At 30.0% G+C, this 21,087-nt stretch overlaps 1 protein-coding gene and 1 long non-coding RNA gene across 10 annotated transcripts; one reads left to right on the top strand and one right to left on the bottom strand.

Moving 5' to 3' along the window:
* Window positions 1-1,976: 1,976 nt before the first annotated feature.
* On the top strand, window positions 1,977-14,475 carry LOC112802746 (uncharacterized). 9 transcript variants are annotated; one of them, XR_011882435.1, is made up of 3 exons: window positions 2,003-2,139; window positions 2,252-2,447; window positions 13,776-14,475. It is a non-coding gene; the product is annotated as an uncharacterized lncRNA (long non-coding RNA). The 9 variants fall into 9 exon arrangements; XR_011882434.1 differs by having other exon boundaries at window positions 13,741-14,475; XR_011882436.1 differs by having other exon boundaries at window positions 2,252-2,451; window positions 14,218-14,475.
* Window positions 5,496-20,650, bottom strand: LOC112802745 (amino acid transporter AVT6B). The gene is made up of 5 exons (XM_025846090.3): window positions 19,845-20,650; window positions 10,150-10,302; window positions 7,247-7,450; window positions 6,357-6,822; window positions 5,496-5,825 (listed from the first exon to the last, which is right to left on the bottom strand). Exons 1-5 carry the CDS (start codon window positions 20,284-20,286, stop codon window positions 5,699-5,701), a joined length of 1,392 nt encoding a protein of 463 aa, XP_025701875.1. The 5' UTR covers window positions 20,287-20,650; the 3' UTR covers window positions 5,496-5,698.
* Between the last annotated feature and the right edge of the window lie 437 nt (window positions 20,651-21,087).

Below are 21,087 nucleotides of genomic sequence, written 5' to 3'. Positions count from 1 at the left end.
AATTATGTTTTACTGTTGTATGAAATATTTTTTTACGGTTTAATTATTCTATTAGTCTATGTTAGTAATTTAATTGCTATATCAAAATGACAACTACATAACTATAGGGGTGGCAACACTACCCGAACCCGCGGGTACCCACCCCGCCCCTACCCGTTCGGGGCGGGTTCTTGGGCGGGGCGGGGTCGGGTTTATGTTGAACTTGCCCCTACCCGCCCCGGTATATATAATAGATATATAAATATATATTTTTAATATATAATATATGTAAGATATATATAAAATAATTAATAAAATGATTAATAATATTATATCATATTTAAATTTTTACTTTAATTTATGTTATGTATATAAATAATAGTTATATAATTTTTAAAATTTTATTTTATTTTTTGGATTTAATAATTATAGGGGCGGGTAGGGGCGGAGCGGGTACCCGCAAGGACGGGTTAGGGTTTAATATTTTACTACCCGCGGGTAGAGGCGGAGCGGGTTCGATGTGGGTTTTCGTTGAGAGGGGCAGGGTCGGGTAGAGCAAAAACCCGCCCCTACCCACCCCATTGCCACCCCTACATAACTATATCATAGCAAGATATTACTCAAAATAGTATTTAAAGAGAAATACTTGAAAAATTAAAAAAATGTATTTATTTTATTGGTTTTTATAGTTTTATCATATTTGTAATTAGGTTTTATATTTTTTTGTTTTTAATTGAATTTTGACATTTTTTAATTTTGTAATTAGCCTATCTTGGTGTAAAAAATATTAAAATTAAAAGAATATTCCTTCCAAAAAGTATGTCAGATTTAATTATGTTCTTAATTATGGGTACTTTCAATATGTGGAGAAATATTCTGCTAACTCTAATATATTTTATACTAACAAGGGACTTAATTACAAAATTAAAAGTAGAGTATAGATCTAATTAAAAAAATATATAAAAATTTAATTACAAATTTAATAAAATTATAAAGATTAATAAAATAATTAATTTTTTTTTTAAATTTTCAAGTATTTCTCTTTGGATACTATTTTAAGTAGTATCTTGCTTTGATGCAGTCATGCAGTTGCCAGTTGCCACTCCAATGTAGCAATTGCCATGCTAATGTAGGCTACCACTTCATCAAATAACTATTAAAAGTGGCTTTTGTAACTGCATGAGTGCCTGTCGTGGCTGGCTTCTAGTCTCTATAGTGGTTAAATTAGTCATTGGGATAATTGGAGGAACCTGTTTCACGATTCCATTCACTGCTAAAGCCCAAGTAAATCTATAACAATATTTCACTCGAAACTCACCAACTTGCAAAACAAGGAACAACACAACTCGAGCGTAAGGAGACGGATCTTTCGGGAATTTATTTTCTGTATAGATGCTGTGGAACAGATTATGAAACCATCTGGACTGGAATCAACATAAAAACCTTTGTATTGTTGATATGGAGGATAATCTGTTTCAATCCTTTTTCAGAAGCTAGATTGATGTGATCCGAATTAAACAAGGGAATCATTGGTTATTCACAAAATACATTTTTAAGTTTCCAGAGATGGAGAACATGAATAGTCATTGAGAATTGTGATTTCTTTGCATGTACAAGTTTGGATTTAGATTTGGGGACTTGTCTAAGCACAATCTTCATGATGTTGTATTAGATGTATGGTTATTTTATATGAATATAAAGGAACGAAATTAAAGATCCTAAAGTGTGAAGATCTTCCAAATGCAATAATTATTATTTTTAGAATATTTTATAAGGTAAAGTCTAGGGGCAGCAATTCTATTGAATTTTGGCCAGCATGTAACTAGCAGAGAAATGTGAGCCATTGGATAAAATTTCACACTAATTTCATACCATCAAATCTCACAAAAGTTGCTGGCTCCTAGCATCATTGATTTTATAATTCATCTAATTTTTTTTAAAGCAAAGATATATTTTCTATGAGAAAATAAATGAATGGTCCACAAACGGACAACTGTACACAGGGGATTTTCAAAAACTGAAGCATAGCTTACAATAAGAAGAAATATCTAGAAGAAATGAAACTTAAAAGAGTCAAAGAAGAAGAAGATTATCTTGAAGATGCAGAGAAAGAGGCGAACTCCATAGCAACGCTCACAGCCTGAGACAGTACTTCCTCAGGTGAGATTCTCTTTCCCTAAAATATCATTAAATTCCTTGATAGTTAAATTCTCCATATGGTGAATATGAGCTGCATCATGAGTTGCTTACTGTGGCTCCTAAATTTGATCAGATTCAAGCTCTCTTCCAATCACATCCATGAGGGTTGATTTTGGTGACCTGACAGAACATGCTGCCAGTCTAGCCTGCATCAGACCTCGGTGGAGACTGGGCATGATAAGAGATAGTGGAATACATTCTCTGATTGACGATGGTAGCGGAGGCAGGCAGGAAAGACTTGGGCCAAATTGGAATGGATTTTCATCATGGTAGGTAAGCCATTGTGACCTATCTTCCATACGAAAACTCTGAAATTTTGCTGACATTTTATTTTCCAAATTGCATTTGATAGTTTGGTAGCTCTGAATCTGTGGTCTAATTGCTGTTCATGTACATGGTAGAAGTAAAAGGCTAATTCATATCCTGTAGAAACTGAATAGAGCCCATTAATTTTTTAACTACAAATCAATTTATTTGCACCATGGGGAGCTCGATAGATTGTTTGAGCCTCTGCTTGGTTGAAGTTGCTGTTTATGATTTGTTAATCCCAATTGTCTTAGTAATCTAAACGGGGGAGTGTCTCCAAACCAAGGATCATCCCTAATTCAGATTAACTCTATTTCCAATTTTTCATTTAAACCCTTTCTCCAATATTTCTCTTCCCTCCAAGAGGCTTCTCCAAGCCTAGTATTGGTAGAACCAGAACCAATTTTAGCTTTCATAATAGAAGGAAATTTGAAATACCTGCTCTTGTAGACTTTGAATAGTAGTAAATGTTCTCTAGCGATCAAATGCCAAACCTTGCTTAGCAAGCATAATAAGATTAAACTTTTTGAGATCTTTAAAATCAAGTCCACCTAGTCTTTTTGGCTTGTACATCACATCCCAAACCAATCCACTACATCCTCCTTTCATTGTTTTGTTGTTCCCACTAAAATTGCATCATGTGTCTGTGTAGTTCATGAATCAAAGTATATGGGAGCTTGAAACAACCAAGAATATACGTAGGAATAATAGAGGCTACTGCCTTGATAAGAATCTCATGCCTATTAGCAGATAGTAGAGATTGTTACTAGTGTTGTAGCTTCTTAGAAATTTTCTCTTTAATGTAGACAAAGGTTTGCTTCGTTGACCTGTTGGTAACTGTTGGCATCTTAAGGTATTTATTCTGTGTTCCCAGATGAGGTATACCCAATGTCTCTACTATTTGGTCGCAGATCATGTAGGGAGTGTTTTCACTAAAGAAAATTAAATATTTTCTCATGTTTACCTACTAGCAACTAATAGATTCGTAGTCCAATAGTAGTTGGAGTATATTCTCACAAGTTTGAGGATTAGCCTTATTGAATAGAATAGAGTCATTAACAAAGAATAGGTGGCTGATTGAGGAGTATTTAGCATATAATCTCAAACCATGAAATATCTTATTCTATTCTTCCTTATAGAGCAGATGAGAAAATCGTTCTACACAAATTAGGAATAGGTAGGGTGAAAGTTATTGGAGCTCTCTGTTGGGTCTAAAGAATCCCATTGGTTGTCTTTCCACAATAAGAGCATATGAAACTGTTGTTACAAACTCCTAAATTCACCTTATCCATCTCCTTCCAAAGCCTAATTTCTCCAACATATCAGGACAACTCCACTTTATCGTAAGCCTTACTCATATCAAGCTTTATGGCCATTTCAGAATCTCTGGTTCTCTTTTTTAGAAAATGCATGCATTCATGACCAACAAGCATATTGTCACTTATAAGCCTTCTTCTGATAAAAGCACTCTGGTTCTCACTTATTATTCTTGTCATAAAAGAATGCATTTGGTGAACTAGAATTTTTGAAAGTATTTTGTAGAAATTAGTGCTTAAGAAGATTGGTTTAATCTGCTGCATAAAAGCATTATTAACCTTAGATATTAGACAAATTTGAATATGGTTGAAGCCTTTTAGGAGCCACCTGATATGGATTTGATGAACAATATCCACCGGCAAGTGCACCAGATCGTAATCAAGTAATAACTCACGAGGATTGAGAGATTAATCAACTTTAATCAATTGGTCGTTCTAGTCAAACAATCAGATTAATGTGGTTTGAGTGATCATTAGAGATCTTGACAGTAAAATAAACGACTAAAATGTAAATAGCAAGAAATTAAATTATTGGAAATAAAGAGCGGAAAGTAAATAGCTGGAAATTTAAAGTGCATAAACTTAAATTGTTGAAATGTAAATACGGGAAGAGTAAATAACAAGAAAATTAAATTGCAGAAATGTAAAGGAATTGAGAACAATGAACATTAAAGAGAATAAACAATCAGGAAGGGAATTAAAAGGAAGTAAGGAAATGCTTATGAATAAAAATCATTAGGGATTGGAGATGTTAGATCTTTCTAAATCAATGAACTTCTCTTTTCTTTTGTTCATGCAATGTTAGATCTCTGGCGGATTATAAGTAATTGGGTTTCAATTCCTTGCTAACTCAATTTCTCTAGACATGATCAAATGCCAGTTCCTTGATCCAATGCTCATGAAAAGAGGTGGAGCTTGAATTCTAATCCCAAGCCACACAACTCCTAAGATCCCAATTTCAGAGTGATTACATGTCATAATATCAAGCTCCGAATCAAAATCAAATTCATTGTGAGAAAAGAGTTTCAAATTGAATTACTATGATTCCTTTTCCAAGGTTCACATAGAATTCTAATAGATCCAATTCCTCTTCCGATTGAATTGGATCTTTGAAGATCGGAAACTGTCTTTTAGATAAACGAAAATAGAATCAAGAAGAGAAGAAGATGAACATTAATTCATTTCAATTTTTGACTTGCCAAATTTTGCGTCTTTAAAATCTTTTTTTTTTAGCATACGGAAATAATGAGTCTTTTAAAATTTTTTGAGACTAAAATAAAAAATTTAAAATTAAATTAAAATTTAATTCAAATATTGGTGACTAAAATAATATTTTATACTAATATTTTAACTTGGGTGTTCAAGTTTATAATTTTCTTAAGACTTATAAATAAAATTGATTTAATGACTATCAATTATTAAAGGGGATATTTTTGTCTTCAATAATTTTAGAAATGATCGAAAATGTTTAATTTTTTTTTGTCACTAAATAAAACAGAAAAATACGTTGGCGGCGAGCTACTGATGGTATATTTTTTTTTTTGGTTGCCCACGGTATCCCCACACTTGCTTAAGTAGACGAGTAAGTTGACCATTCGATCAACCAAGTTGGTTCTGTTGATGGTGTATTGTTACAACTTACAATGCGAATATGGACAAATTGTAAAAGAGGTGATGAAAGTAATTCAATAAATATCTATATAAACATCATGATAGTATGCATTAATGAAGCCAAGTGGTTTTTCAAATAAATCACTTGGAAAAAAGATCAAAGAAAATTTACATTTTACAATAAATCACTTGAGGATAAGATAAAAGAAAATTTACATTTTACAATAAATCACACATTTTACACAAGCACCAAATAAAGATCACTCCTTTAATAAGAGGAATGAATCTTAAGATGTTATTCCAGACATGGAAGCTGCATTACTGTATATGGCCAAACTGTTTGAGAACACAGCAAGAACAATCATGACAATGGATAAAATCTTATCCTTCTCTGTTGCAATTCCATGAGGATCCCTGAAATAATAATGAAAATATACAGGCTAGTCATCATGATAAAAATACCTCTAAAAGCAACTTGGTGTAGCTTTAATTTGTACTTCAAATCTATTCAAGCATATAATACCAGCTTTGATTAATAATAGTAAACATTACTTTCCAACACCAATTAACTGTGACATTTTGAAACTAGCTTACTAAACTTAATTTTAAAAATATATTTTTAAAGTTGTAGTATTTATATTTGATAAACTGAACTAAAAATAATTTTTAATAAATACAAAGAATAATAATTATGTTTAATAAAATAATTTTTAAAATTTAAAAAAATTATAATAAATTAAAAATTAAAATAAATTTAAATATTTATTAATATAAAATTATATTAGACTCTTAAATTTTAATAAGTACAAACTAATTTTAAAATAAAACTTAGATATTTTCAAAAGTATTTTTAATTCACACCAACCTTTAATTATGTGAACATAACTATATCACTAATAAATAACTTAATTTAGAAGAAAGGTAAAAAGAGAAACAAAGGCTCACCTTATAGATATTGCAGCCGGGAAAACAAAGCCTATGCAAACTGTGGCAGTTGCTCCTGTGAATTGTAGAGCATACCATATGCTAGGCATAAAATTTGCAGCTATATACACTAAAGCAACGAGTACAACGGTGGTAGAAACAAACTTATACTTAGTTGCATTCAAAGACTTAGATGAAGCAAAGATAAATTCATCAAAGTTAAACCGTAGCGAAAAGAAGATAACAGGGAAGACAAGCATAAGGTGGAAGGCATAACTAATGCGAACAATGTCGTTCAGTAGACTGCTGTATGGGATTCCCAGGTCAACGTCGAAGTTGGCGAGAACGTCGTCAAGCGTTGACTCGCCAAATAAAAGGAATCCAAATATGGCGGTAAGAATATAGATAACTGAACTCAAAGTCAATGATGCACGCACAACTGGCTGGATTCGGGAAGAATCTTGTAGCTCCATGTTTATTGTATGCACTGCAAAAAATATCCTTTTGTACATCAAACACTAAAAATTACTAAACATCATTGAATATATTGTGTAACCCACACATATTCTGGTAGATTCCATATTGATAGTTTTTCTAAAATCATACATCAAAACCAAATTTGACAATTTTAGCATAATTTTAAAAATGATTAGAGAATTGACATATATATTGAAAATTAGTTTTTAAATTAATCATTTTGTGTTTCAAAATATTTATATATATTCATATACTCTTAAAAGAGTAGTTATTTATATATTAAAATAATCAAACTTTTTTAAAAACCAAAAGGTAAATCACTATCCTACTATATTTTTGTACTTTTCTTTATATTTTTTATTAAATTGATGTAATAAACGAAATAATAGCAGAACATTGAAAATTTATAAACTACTAAATAGATGATGTCATACCATTGGAATGGCAAACAAATGCATTCACAAGAATTGGAACGGCTGTAAAGAGATTCCATATAGAATTCATGTCTGTAATAGTTGGAAGCAATCTCGGAGTAGTTATGCCGCCATTAAATAATTTTAGGAATGTGATTCCCACAAGTATGACTAGAAAAACAAGTGCCAAAGCTACTGCAATAGCAGAAGTATATCGCAGTGAATCTGCAACCAAGAAAAGTAATGTCATATATTAGTTAGCATTTATTATAGACTATACATTAATACTTATGCTTAAATTCAAAGAGGGTAAAAATATATTATTTCAATAAGATTAAACTCTCAAATTGGTTTATATTGTGTCGGAAATAACATCATCTACTATTGAGAATCTTCAAGATCACATACTGCCTGATAAAGCACTAGAGAAATTCGTCACTCCTTAAGCAAAAGCAGCTGGAACAATATTATGTAACTGTTAGGTTAGACTGCGTATATTATACTCTTTGGTGCAATCTTTTTTAGATTTTGTGTTAATGCGGAATACTTATATATCAGACTGCCTTTTATTTAGAATAATGGGTACTTGAAGATTATAATTTGAGTTCTTGGTTCCTTCTTTCGGTTGATACTACATCCAAGAATCGCCTGGTACAGTGTTCTTCTACATTTGAAATTTAAGACAAAATTCAGCAAATTTCCATCTCCTCCACCAAGACTACTATCAAACAGTTGCGCTATCAACTAAAGGCAGTCAATAAACTCAATCATTGAGCATATTGAAAAAATCAAAACCCTTGTTGATTTACTTCATGCAGTTGATTTACTTCTATAGCTCCTCTTCATCTTCCTCTCCACAATAATCAAATAGTTCTTTTCAATTTGGTTGACCTCCATCCACCACCACCCTTCTCATTCCATCAACCAACTTTTTATCTGGCTATTCCATCATCATCGCCTGAATCTTTCTAGTGTCCAAATTTCAGAGCTAGCCATCATCCCACAAATGATTCATCCAATTTGATCTCTACCTCTGATTATGTTGGTCGAGATTAGCTCTTTGTTGCCAATGGCAGTGGTATCCGTATATGTCATTCTGGCAATTCTAACTTAACTAATGATTCCAATAATGCTAGTTTTCTTTTAAAAGATATTCTGTTCATTCCTCAATTTGCAAAGAATTTAATCACTGTGGCTAATTTTTTTTTAAGATAAGCTGTAAATTTTGAGTTTCATATAAATTTTTTCAACACTCATCCCATGACAACAAAAGGTGCCACCAAATTGAGGGTACTGACTACTCATAAATATTTAGTGCTATTATCAACCCAGCAACTATTTGTATTGTGTTGTCCATGCATCACTTTAGTAAAAGATTAGGTTTTGAGACAATTTGACTTTAATAATGTCTTTTTGACTGACGATTTAACTGAAAAGTTTTGATGCAACAACCTCCTGCCTTTACAAGCTATAATTCTTTACAAGTTTGTAGATTGCACAAAGTCATTATGACTTAAAACAAGCACCATGAGATAGTTCACTAACCTCGGTAACACTCTATTCAAGTTTGATTTTCCTAACACAAAGGTTGATCTCTCACTCTTTACTAGATTCACCAGTTCTTCAACAATCTTCATCTTAGCATACGTAGATGATATTGTCACCGCTAATGAGTAATGACTCCTCTAGGGAAGTGGAGTTGCTAATTTCTCAACTTGATTCATTGGTCTCTCTAAAGAATCTTGGCACTCTTCACTACTTTTTGGGCTTGGAATTTAATTTTCTAACACATACTTCTCTTGATATCTCTTAAGCTAAATATATAAGTGATTTACTAACTTGTTTTGGCATGAAGAATTCCAAGCCCATTCCCACCACTCCCATGATCTCTTCCCTGAAGCTTACTATACATGGCACTGACTTTTTTTAAAATCCAACATTCTATTGCTTTATTGTTGGTGCTTTGTAATATGCCACATTAACTCATCATCCTGAAATTTCTTTTTCCATGAATAGAGTTAGTCGATTCATGCAGCAACTACTGGTTCAACATTGGAGTGCAGTAAAGCGTATCCTAGTGGATATAGTGTATTCTTTGGAAACGATCCAAGTTGTTTGGTCAAGTGGAAAACAACATATTTTAGTAGTTCATCATCTTAAGCAAAATTTAGGTGTATTGCAAACACCTAAAATGAAATCTTATGGATTCAGAAGCTCCTTTATGAACTTAGAGTTCACTATCCAGTCTCTCTTGTGATCTATTGTGCAACCTTAGTGTTGTCTTTCTTGCAGAAAATCTAGTCCTACACAATCTTACAAACTCTTTCTCTACCTCCGTGTTTCTTCATTTCCGCTCCAATCTCAAGATCTTCTCTTACTAGCCCTCGAGCTTGAGGGGAATGTAGAGAATAGTAGTACTAGTGCAACAAAACCAAAATTAACTAATTCTATTATGACAACTCAAACAAAATTATCAAACACTGATTTACTTAGTCAGCAAGCTATCTCTTAAAATACCTGTTCTCTGTATTGTAAATCACTTAATAATATGATTCAGATTATATTGTTCGTATTACTCTCTCATCCTCTCTCATACTTTCATAGACACAATAATAAGTCAGGATTTGAAACTCTCAAATTCAGTATCAGTCATCATTTTTTCAATGAACACTCTCACCATTTTAAAAAAAGAACACATAGTATATATTAATCATACTTTCCTTCTGTTTGTACAATCAAAATGATTAATTTATCATTTTCTTACTAGTGATGACGATGAGAAAATTTGTACTTTTAAATTTTAGAAGACTTATTTTGTCCTATACTTTACGCAGTCAAAATAGAAAAAAAAAAAATTGAATGTCCAACACAAAAAATGGTTAAGAACGAATCAAAATGAGAGCTTACTCCTTCGTTAAACATACCTATTTGCTTAAAGAATGCCAGTGGTGCAAGAACAAAAAGCGTTGTCATAAGAAGAACAAAAGTTCGCATAGTCCACCAATGTTCACCAAACCATCCGTCTAATACACCAAAATGATGAATTCCAGTTGTCGAAGTTCCGGATAGCACATCGCCTGGCAGTGAAATCAAAGTAATTTATGCAAATTAAACTCAGAATCTGTTCAATTTTTTAAAGTGGAATCAAAATAAACAAACCTAATGTTTTTATTTCGCTATATATATTGTTACGATTACGCTTTAAGGTCCATTCATTTCAACCTTTTTATGTGACAAGTAATGAAATTATATATTTATATATGAGACGCTAAATATTGAAAGTATATAAAATTTTGGAATAAGGAGAATAACATTTCTTTAACCAATGTTCTATTCCTTGCAAAATTTTCTTACTATAAAACCACGAATCAAAACTCGTCCATTCAAATCGACAAAACCTTTATAACAACCACTCAAACTTCCAAGTCAGACACAAACCGGCAAATTCTTAAAATTTAGAAAGAGTAATATTACGTGGTGAATATTTTTAGCTAATATCAGTTAATTATTTTTAAAATTATTTGTTTATTTTAAATATTTTAAATTTTAAATTCTTAATTTTAAATTTTAAAATTTGTTAATATTGAATAACTAAAAGTTAATTTTTTTTTTGTTGTTCTTGCTCTTTTAGAGATAATTTCTTGCTCTTTTAGAGATAATACTCACGTGTTGGTGTATTCCAAGTGTACAACTTTTTTTTTTTTTTAAATTAGAAAACAAACTTCTTGCATCTTCTCTAAACTAAAAAAAAATAGAAAGATACACAAAGACACACACATATATAACACTTATATTAAAGAAAATATACGTATACGGTAAAAATTTGGATAAATAATAAATAAATAATTAATAATTGAATCAGAGCAAAAAAAATTATGAATTTAATATTTACAATTCAAAAAAAATATTAGTGAGAATTTAATTTAAACAATAAAATTAAACGCAAAAAATATAATTAATTATAAAAAATGCATATTGTCATTAAAATTTATTGTACTGATTTAAATTTGTTCAGTATTACGAATGAAAAAGTTAAAACTGTAAAAATAACAACAAAAATATTTAGAACGACTTGAATACTTATCTTAAATATTTTAATCCAAGATAAGACTAAATGAACAAAAAATCACAAATGAATCCATGTTAAATCCAAAGTCCAAACTCACAGTTATAAACATCCCCTGTTAGTGTTGTAAGTGTGAGGGGTGTTGAAATTAGTCCTACATCAAAGAAAGTAAGGAAGAGTGAGGAGTTTATAAGATGAGAGAGACCTATTAACTTGACACCTTAAGATTTTGAGTTGGATGTGGTGTCTTTTCATCTTATGTATCTCGCTTGATGGTTTAATCGGTCTGGTTTAAGGAGTATTCAAGGTGATGCATCAAAAGTCTTTTCGGTAAAGGTGGTCCGGGCGATGAGAGACCTATTAACTTGACACCTTAAGATTTTGAGTTGGATGTGGTGTTTTTTCATCAACACCAATTTAGCACTCCACCCTCATGAAAGAGAAAGAGGCACGGATAGGGAAAGAAGAGAGTGCCCTAACCCCTTTGATACTATTCATCATCTTTGATTGCTCATAAATTTTTCTACGGAACTTCGATCGTAGCACTGTTTTAGTTTGGTAAAGAACTAGAAATTCCAACTTCAGTTTTTTATTCAAAGCTAATTTCATGTTTTGAATTTGGGTATTGAGGATTTTTGGTGATTTTGATGTTATAGGAGTTTTTTAATTTAAGTTTTGGTGATTTTCATTACTAAATTCAGTGGGTTAAGATAAGCAAACCTAATCCCTTCATTATCCTTAATTTTAAGTAAGTATCCTAGTATGAATGTTGAAATAATTGTTGTAATTAGATCATAATAGATTAGCTTGGATCGCGTAGTGAATGTTGGGTGCAAGTTGGGTTTGCTCAGGTTGAGTTGATACAGAGGGATTATTTCATTTGATTGGTGGAATTTTTGTTTGGAGGAGGATTAATCAAGCTTGGGTCCATTCTTTTTGGTGAGAAAAGTCAAGTGTTGGAAAACCTAGGTATGGATATGGGTCTTAATTTTGGATAAACATTGTATAACACTATGAAAACTTAGGTTAATTGCCTCTAAGATATGATTGAATGAAAAATGGTGTATGTTGATGATGGATTATGTGTTAATATGATTTTATGCGTTGAATTGCTTGGTGTATAATATGTGTTGATTTGAATGAAATTAGATATGAGATCGTGGATTTATTGCCAATTATGGTAATATGTGTGAAAATTGGATCGAAAACTGTGATAGGGTGATGTATTCCTCTATTTGATAAGTTATAGTAAGTTAGATAATTGTCATGTTATGATTTGTTGAGAAATTGGTGAGATTTGATTGAATAAGTGCATTGTTGGTATTGATTTGGATGAGAAACTTAAGATGTGATAAATTGAATCAGAGTTAGGCCCTTGATGGATTGGATTGGTTCATTAGATCTTAAATGGCTAGGGAATGAATGGAAATTGGTAGTTGTATAAAAGTGATGCCTAAAATTGGCTTTGGATGGTATTGAAATGGAATGAATTGAGAAAATTGGTAAATGAGTGTTGTGTATAAAATTGGTGAATTGTGGTTTTCAACCAACTTCGACGGATCATAACTTGGCGCTCAGAGTTTGAAATTGAGTGATATTTATCTCAAATTAAAACTAATGAAAAAGACCTTTAAAATCATCTAAAATTTAAGAAAAATGAATAAGTGCACAAAAAGTTATAGAGATTAAATTTTGGAATTTAAAAACTGAATTTTGCAAAAGTTGCAAAAAGTTGGGGTGATGCGTATGCACGATCCATGTGTACACACGAGGAGTGTTACAGAAGTGAAATGGTTTTGTGAGCATACCATGCGTGTGCACAAAAGCCAAATCATGCGTACACATAACACATGCGTACGCACGAGTTGCATTTCAAAATTGAACAATTTTCATGTGTATTTCTGCGCGTACCCACCAAAATGGATTCGTGTGTACGTACAATTGTCCTATTTTTCAGAAAACATTAATTTTAACTAGTTTTGCCTATTCAATTGCTTTTTCACCTCTATAACTCTCGTTTAAGATCCGAGAATTAATTTTTAGGCTTTGGAAGGAGTAAGAGTATATTGAAGGCATTAAAATAAATTATTCTTAGATAAATGCTTGGTTAAATCGGATGACATGTTGCGGAGATGGTCACTTTATCCCGTCCACGGTGAGAACAGGAATTTTATTCCACTCACATGTTAAAGAAATTGGAGAACTGATACATGAATGGGAGTTTATGGATTCGAATTAATGAAATGGATAAATAATTGGGGTTAATGAGTTAAATCACTTATAAAATTATTTAAGAACACTGATAATGATTGATTATGATCTGAATGGCTGGATTGGCAAGGTTTGGGTGATATCCCACTTGTATATTGACTGAATATTTGTTTGTGGCAAGGTCTGGGTGTTATCCCGCTGTCGTACTAATTTGTTATTGCTTTGGTACCTGCACTAGGTAAGAATAGAGGTCTCATCCCACTTATTCCATAGTTGCAGTGTAGTTGTGGAGACGAAGGTTTTATTCCGCCCGTTGTGAGGACGGTGGTATTATCCTGCTCACGTGACGAAGGAATTGGTAAACTGAATGAGAATGTGGTTAATGAATTTAATGATTTCAAAAACTGATTAAAGACTTTACTGTGAATTGATTTTTGCTCGTGGTAAGGACAGTAGTAAATTCCGCTTGCACATTGAGCTAAGTTATGCTAGGGCAAGGACGATAATTAATCCTGCTTGTTCGTGGTTTTCCGTGTAAGGACGGTAGTTAATCCCGTTTGTTTGAGATTTACTGCAATAGCAAGGACGGCGGTTAGTCCCACTTGCACATTAACTGATATTTGTTTTGGACAAAGACGGTTGGTTAGTCCTGCTTGTTCGAGGTACTCGATAAGGATGGTAGGGAATTCCACTTACTCGTGGACTAATGTAATAGGTAATGATGGTCGTTAATCCCACTTGCGTGTTCTGGACAAGGACGGTTGATGAATTCCGCTTACTTGTGAAACCTACGAATAAGGACGGTTGATTAATCCCGCTTACTCATGTCTGGCTTTGATAATAAAACCGATGTGTGAACTCATGGCCAATAAAATAGGTATGCATTATTTGTATTTATATGTATTGATTAAGTGTACATCTTATTTTTAGCTTGCTTTATTGAATAATTATATTTATATGCTATTTGAGTTAATTATCTTATTTATTCTTTTTACTTGTGTATTTTTTGTGTTATTTTGTATGTATTTAAATAACTAAAAAAATTTTTATGCTAATAATAGTGACGTTAAAAATTGTTATGTTATTTTTTAGGCTCTTAGTTAAATTATATTATTTTAAATATTATATATTTTTTATTTTTAAAACTCGTAATATTTCACCACCTATAATTCACAACTATAATTTAAGATTTTATGTAATAGGGTGGTACATATACTAAAGGCCTTACGTCATATCTAACACAGGAAATTATTTGATGCTTTATACATCAGTAGTTAGATTTAAAGTTGTCATGCTAATTATTATGTCGACAATTTGACTAATGATTTGACAAAGAACAATGATTGATTCTAAATCTTTAAATATAAAAAATTTAGGGTTATATTATAAAATAATTTATTTTAACATATAAATTTTCAAACAAAGAGATATATAAATAATTATATATTTATTAAAAATTATGTAAAAATTTATTATTATTATTATTATTATTATTATTATTATTATTATTATTATTATTATTCAACGATAAACTCTTATTTTTAATAATTATTGTTATGTAGTATTAGAAAGAAAGAATAAAAATGCAGGGACTATATAATTTTACTATTTGGACTTTTGGAAATTAATTAAATTGATAAATCTCCACAATTTAATATAAAAGAAAACATCAATTAGCTAGCATGATTAGTCATTTATTAAAGCATCATTTTTTTAAGGTTTTAATATAAAATATATCGAAACTAAGTTTCTGAGAAATGTCTTTGTTCAATACAAGCATGTCCATTTTAAAGTTTTATAAAGTGGTCCGTCCAAAGAATTCACTAGAAAAATATTAGAATTTTCAGTTAGTTGCAACATTTTCTGCACATGAGAATTGTGTGTCTTTTTATGTGACATTGCATGTCTTGTTATATATATTTATCTTGGCAGTATTGAATTCATCATACTTTGTCTTGACCTCATTATTGTTCAGCGCCATTGCTGTTCAATAATTATATATAGGTGTGTTAATTACAGCCACACAAACACTTTAATAATTAGGGAAAACCTTATCTTGTTGAATTGCATGGCAAGCTTGGGCCTTCTACTCAGGATTCTCATATGCCACTTTTTATCTTTGATGCTAATTAATCGGTGTTAAAATATATTATTATAAAAGAACAATGGAGAACGTGACTTTACTGGTGCTAGACTTGAGTGCTCAACTAAACGGGTGACAAGTTTCTAACATTTTGATAAATGACAACGGACCACGCTATTATTGCTACTTAACATGTGACATTGTTAAACAAAAACCGTGATAGAATGAGAGACAGGACAATAAAATGGATATTAGTATTAGGTTTTATTGTCTCTCTATCTTTCTGTCTTTCTGATTCTTATGATACCATATATCAACAAAAGATAATATTTATGTAATAAAATCAATCATTAAAATTAGTTATTATATATTTATATATAAATATATATAAAATTTAATTTATTTTTAATATTTATTTTATATTCAATATATATTTTATTTAATAATTAATTTTAATGCATATTTTAAATATGTATATAACTATATATAAAATTTAATTTATTTTTAATATATATTTTATTTAGTAGCTAATTCTAGTTAGTGTATATTTTAAATAGTTGTAGTATCAAATATATCTACATGCTACTTTTATATCTAATGGAAGAAACGCTATTTTTAGAGGATTCTTAGGACTGATTGTTAAAGATGAAGAGAATGACAACTGTTCAGGTTCAACGTTGTCGGTGATCTGATGGTAGTTTTATTTGTAGAATAATACTATTTCTTATTATATTTTTTAAAATTATCTTTTAATAATATAGATTTTTTTTATCTATTCTTAAGTTTTGTCAATTATTTTTAACATTATGTATACAAAAATTTGTAAATAACAGCAATACATATAGTGTTTTTCTTTGTTTTACACTATTTAATTTCTGTGCTATTGCTACTTATTTGTGATCTGATTTTTAATTTGCGTTTTTCTTTGTTTTTCCCTTCCTATTTTGGCTGATGATTGAGCTTTATTTATATAAAATATTACAAAAATAATAAATATAAATATATAATTACACAAATAATTTTTGTATGGTATCTTATTATCGAAAATTTCTTTGATGAAGAATATAATGAAGAGTTTAGTAATTTTAAAAATAGTATGTATTGCATATGATATTTTTAATTTATTTATTTATGTTTTTTTATTTTAAAAAATATTATTTTATTATTCATTCAACTCTTTTTATTAACATAATATGATTTTGAGATCAATTTCAATGGAATATTATTTGAATATCATTTCTAATATTTACGGTAATCAAACTAATTTAAAACTAAAATTTATAATGAATACAATATTTAAAATAAAATTGGTATAAATCGTATTCTTTCGAAAATAATTAATTAAATATTATTACTTATATAATTTATTAAATAGAATAATTAAAAATAATATAAAATTTAAAATTAAATATTAAAATAATAAATTTGATATTCAATCTCAAATCAATATTATATAATAAAATTTTGAAAAGTCCAAAAGGAAAATTGAAGAAGAAGGAAGCGTCGGAGATGCTCTTACTATCTTTGTAGTTTGTCTATTTTGGGTGGGGCCCATTGTTATCCATAATAATATATAGCTTTCATTTTCTGTTTTCAATCTCTCTCAAAGTGGGATAAAACTGACCACCACCACCACCACCCCAAAAGAAATGCTCAAAAGCGATGCGGACATGGACGCAAGCTTCTGTGATTGGATTCTAATTTTTTCTGTGTATTATCCCCCAGCATCTCATGAGAGAATTCCGTGTCACTTTCTATTATTTTTTCTTTTTGTTCAAACATTTCACTATCGATTAGGCCACATCTTTTTCTTTTTCTTTTTCTCTTTCTTTTTGTACATAGCTTAGCCTAGGGGTGATATGGTATATACTAGGAATAAGATGAGTTAGATGTTTATGTTGGGTAATTACTAATTACAGCTTAATTAAACTTGATCAAACTACTGTATGTGAAATAGTTGAATTAAATTTCAACTTTTTACTGTATTATGTTTTAGAAAATAATTATAACCCAATAATGAACCAAAATATTTTGTTTATATTTAGGCGATATATATAAATTAAGTCTAATCTTGTTCTTAATCTAATATTTAGATGTACGTATAAATTTAAAGCTTCTTCAGAGTATAGAAGGAGAACATATATAACATTTAATCTAAAATAACAAAAATACTTTATATTGCATAGTCATTTTTATTTGAACCCGTTTTAATTTCAGTAACAATAATGATAATTTTAATTCACAAATTTAATTTTAGTGTACCGAAAAATTAAAAAGATTCATATATGTTTGAAAATTAGTTGTTTTTAGTGCAACAATCATATAAAACTTTATACAATGAAAACTAAATCCTTTTACAATGATATCTACAAAATAAAAATAAAAATAAAAACAAAAATATATCATTGACGGATACTTTTATTATTCATATATAAAAAGCACACATATTTCCTTCATTTCTCTCTTGCACGTTTTAACTTCCTACGTACTATCTACGGTTAGGTTTAATTGATGTGGTATCTGTGATGGTTTTGTTTGTTTTAATCAACAACGTTACTGCCATATCTTTGATTTTGCATGCTGTCATTCATATTTTCCATAATTGTTTTTAAGGTAGAATTGTTTAAAGTGTTTGACGATGATTATAATTGACTAAACGTCTTTTTTCCATTTAGCGTATACGCTTATACGCTCAAAACTCGTCAAGAAATTGTAGTAGCTAGTAATTGTAGTAGTGCATCTCTCTCTATCTCTCTCTCTCTCCCTCTCTCTCTATTTATATTTATATATAATTGACTAAACATCTCTTTCTTCCAATTAGCATATACGCTAAATATGCTCAGAAGTTATCAAGAAATTGAAGTAGAAATGTTCATCTCTCTCTATCTCTCTCTCTCTTCAAGTTTTTGGAGTATACGGAAAGATTATCCATTGATCAATAACAAGAATTCCTAAGTAAGACGTAAGGAAAGGATTGTGACTTGTGAAATAAAAAGAACCTAAACATTTTGGTAAATACTAAATACTATAAATCAATCAAGATCAGATAACACACAAGACTGTTTCCATTTCAAAGAACTGTCACAATAACAGCAACAATGATAATAACAACAACAACGTTGATTTTGGTAACATATAAAGTTCTATAATACATCAACATTATTATTAATATAAAAAATTCATTAATAAAAATATTAAACAATTATGCATATAATTTTAAGTTTCCACTAATAAAATATTTATTGCTAACGTAAATAATTTTGAATGATAATATATTTTCCCCCTCAAAGATAATAATTGTATTTCAAAAGGTATCTAATCATTAGAAAAGTAATTAATAGTGCTTAATTCTAATAATTAACAGTATATAGAAAAAATTAAACTGTAATTCAATTTCAAATATATTCTTTTATATAAAATTTACATGATTAAATATATCTATTTGGTATAAATTCAAAACCTACTAAATTACCTTGACATTAGAAATTAAGAACATTGAGAAAATTTAGAAAAAATATAGGTAGGTAATGAGAATATTAAACGATATGAACAATGGATATGTTGGATGTTTAATTTAATAGGTATGCAGATGATTATGTTCATTATTTTTAATTGGATGATTATTTCTTTTAATTCAATTTACTCATGTACAGTTAATAATGGCTGGATGTTCAATTCACTAGGTGTGCAGATGGTTATCCTAATGTTAAGGTTTAAAAAATAATTTGGAGTAGAGTGCTTTTTTAATTTAGAAAAAGTATAGGTAGACAATGAAAATATTAAATAATGTGAACAATAGATATATCGGATGTTCATTTCACTAAGTATACGGATGATTATTTTAATATTAAAATTTAGATGGTTAATTTGGAGGTGTAGTATATTTTTATTTGAATGATAGTTGTTCAAGATTATCATTATTTACCTAGCACTTCCTTTTAATTTATTAGGTCAATTTTAGAACCTATTGTTCATATTGTTTACGAAATTCATTCTCTATCTAGCAAAACCGAAAAATTTAAATATTGAAACAATGATTCGACATAATAGCTTTAAGTTAACAATCATGATGCACAACAAAATCAACCAGCAAAATAATTATTAGTATAAAATACATGTTAACATATAAAATATATATTAAAAATAAATTAATACATATATTTATACACAAATAAATTGTAGTTAATTTTTGGTGTGCAAATAATATTATAGTTAAATTAATGAATTAATTACTAAAATGGAGTAGTGATAGGAATTACCAATTATAATCATGTAGACAACAAGTATCCCAAAATTGTTGACAAAGATACATATCTGGAACAACCTTCTTCCAACACGTCCAAATGCAGATTCCATGACTTGAGAATAAGTTACGGCATTCCCCACTTTGCTGAACCTCATCAGAACATCCAAAGAGTACTCAGCAAGAACAGCAAGAATCGCAATGGCACCAACCCCCAAGGCAAGGCCTAGAACCTTCATGGTTGCTGGTAAGGCCATGATCCCGGCGCCAATGATGGTGGTCGACAAATTGAACACGGCCCCTGTAAATGATGCGGCCGGCGGCTCATTATAGGGGCCGCCGGTCTTTGTCTTTGATATCTTGTTTGGTAGTAGAAGAGGAGTTTGTTCGTTGTTCACTAGGATAGTGGTGTGTTGTTGTTGTTGTTGTTGTTCATTGTTTTTCTCATACAGTGTCATTGTTTCTCAAGAAATCTCTCTTGAATCTTTGTTATGCTGCCTATGATGTCTTTAGCGAATGTTTTTTCTGTTGATGGTGGAAGGAATGGGAATTAAAGAGAAAGATTGTGGTGAGAGTGGTTTGATTTAATTTCTGCCACATATATATACTAACACTAAGACATGTACAGGTAAGAATAGCTTTTTCCATTCACTTTCATTCGTTGATTATTGTTTGGATAAGAAAAGGAAGGCCCGCGCTTGTTCAGGTGAAACGAAACTGAAATTTAATTAATAAAATATACTGTGTAATGTGTACGAAAGTTATATAGAATGAATTTGACCTTGTCATCAAATTAATAAAATGTAATATATATTCTTGTTCCTTTTTTTTCTTTTTGTTTTCTTTTGACGATAAATTAATAAAAAAGAAGCTTAAACCCAACTCAAACATATAGTTTAATCGAAATATAATTACATTTATTAATATCCTAATGTATCTTACTGTTATCAAAATTGAACTGAAGTCCGGTTCAATCGTAAAACCGGTGAAGCCGGTGAAATTTGAAATAAATTCCAAAATTTCAAGCGTGGAACATGCGCCATAACTGCATTAACTCCCACTCATCACCTGCCACCGACACAAGCGAGTAATTCTTATTTAATGCTTAGTGAAATTATAGGGTAATTTATGTATATAGATAAAATATTGAGAATGAATATTTTACAAATGTCCTAAAATAAATTGATATATATATATATATATATATTATTTGTTATTTTATATAAATTGGATCAACTTAGATTTAATTTAGCACGATA

This window comes from Arachis hypogaea, chromosome 5, assembly GCF_003086295.3.
Source record: "Arachis hypogaea cultivar Tifrunner chromosome 5, arahy.Tifrunner.gnm2.J5K5, whole genome shotgun sequence".
NCBI classification, from domain to species: domain Eukaryota; kingdom Viridiplantae; phylum Streptophyta; class Magnoliopsida; order Fabales; family Fabaceae; genus Arachis; species Arachis hypogaea.
Note: the sequence above shows the minus strand (reverse complement) of the source record. Positions and strands in the feature narration are given on the sequence as shown.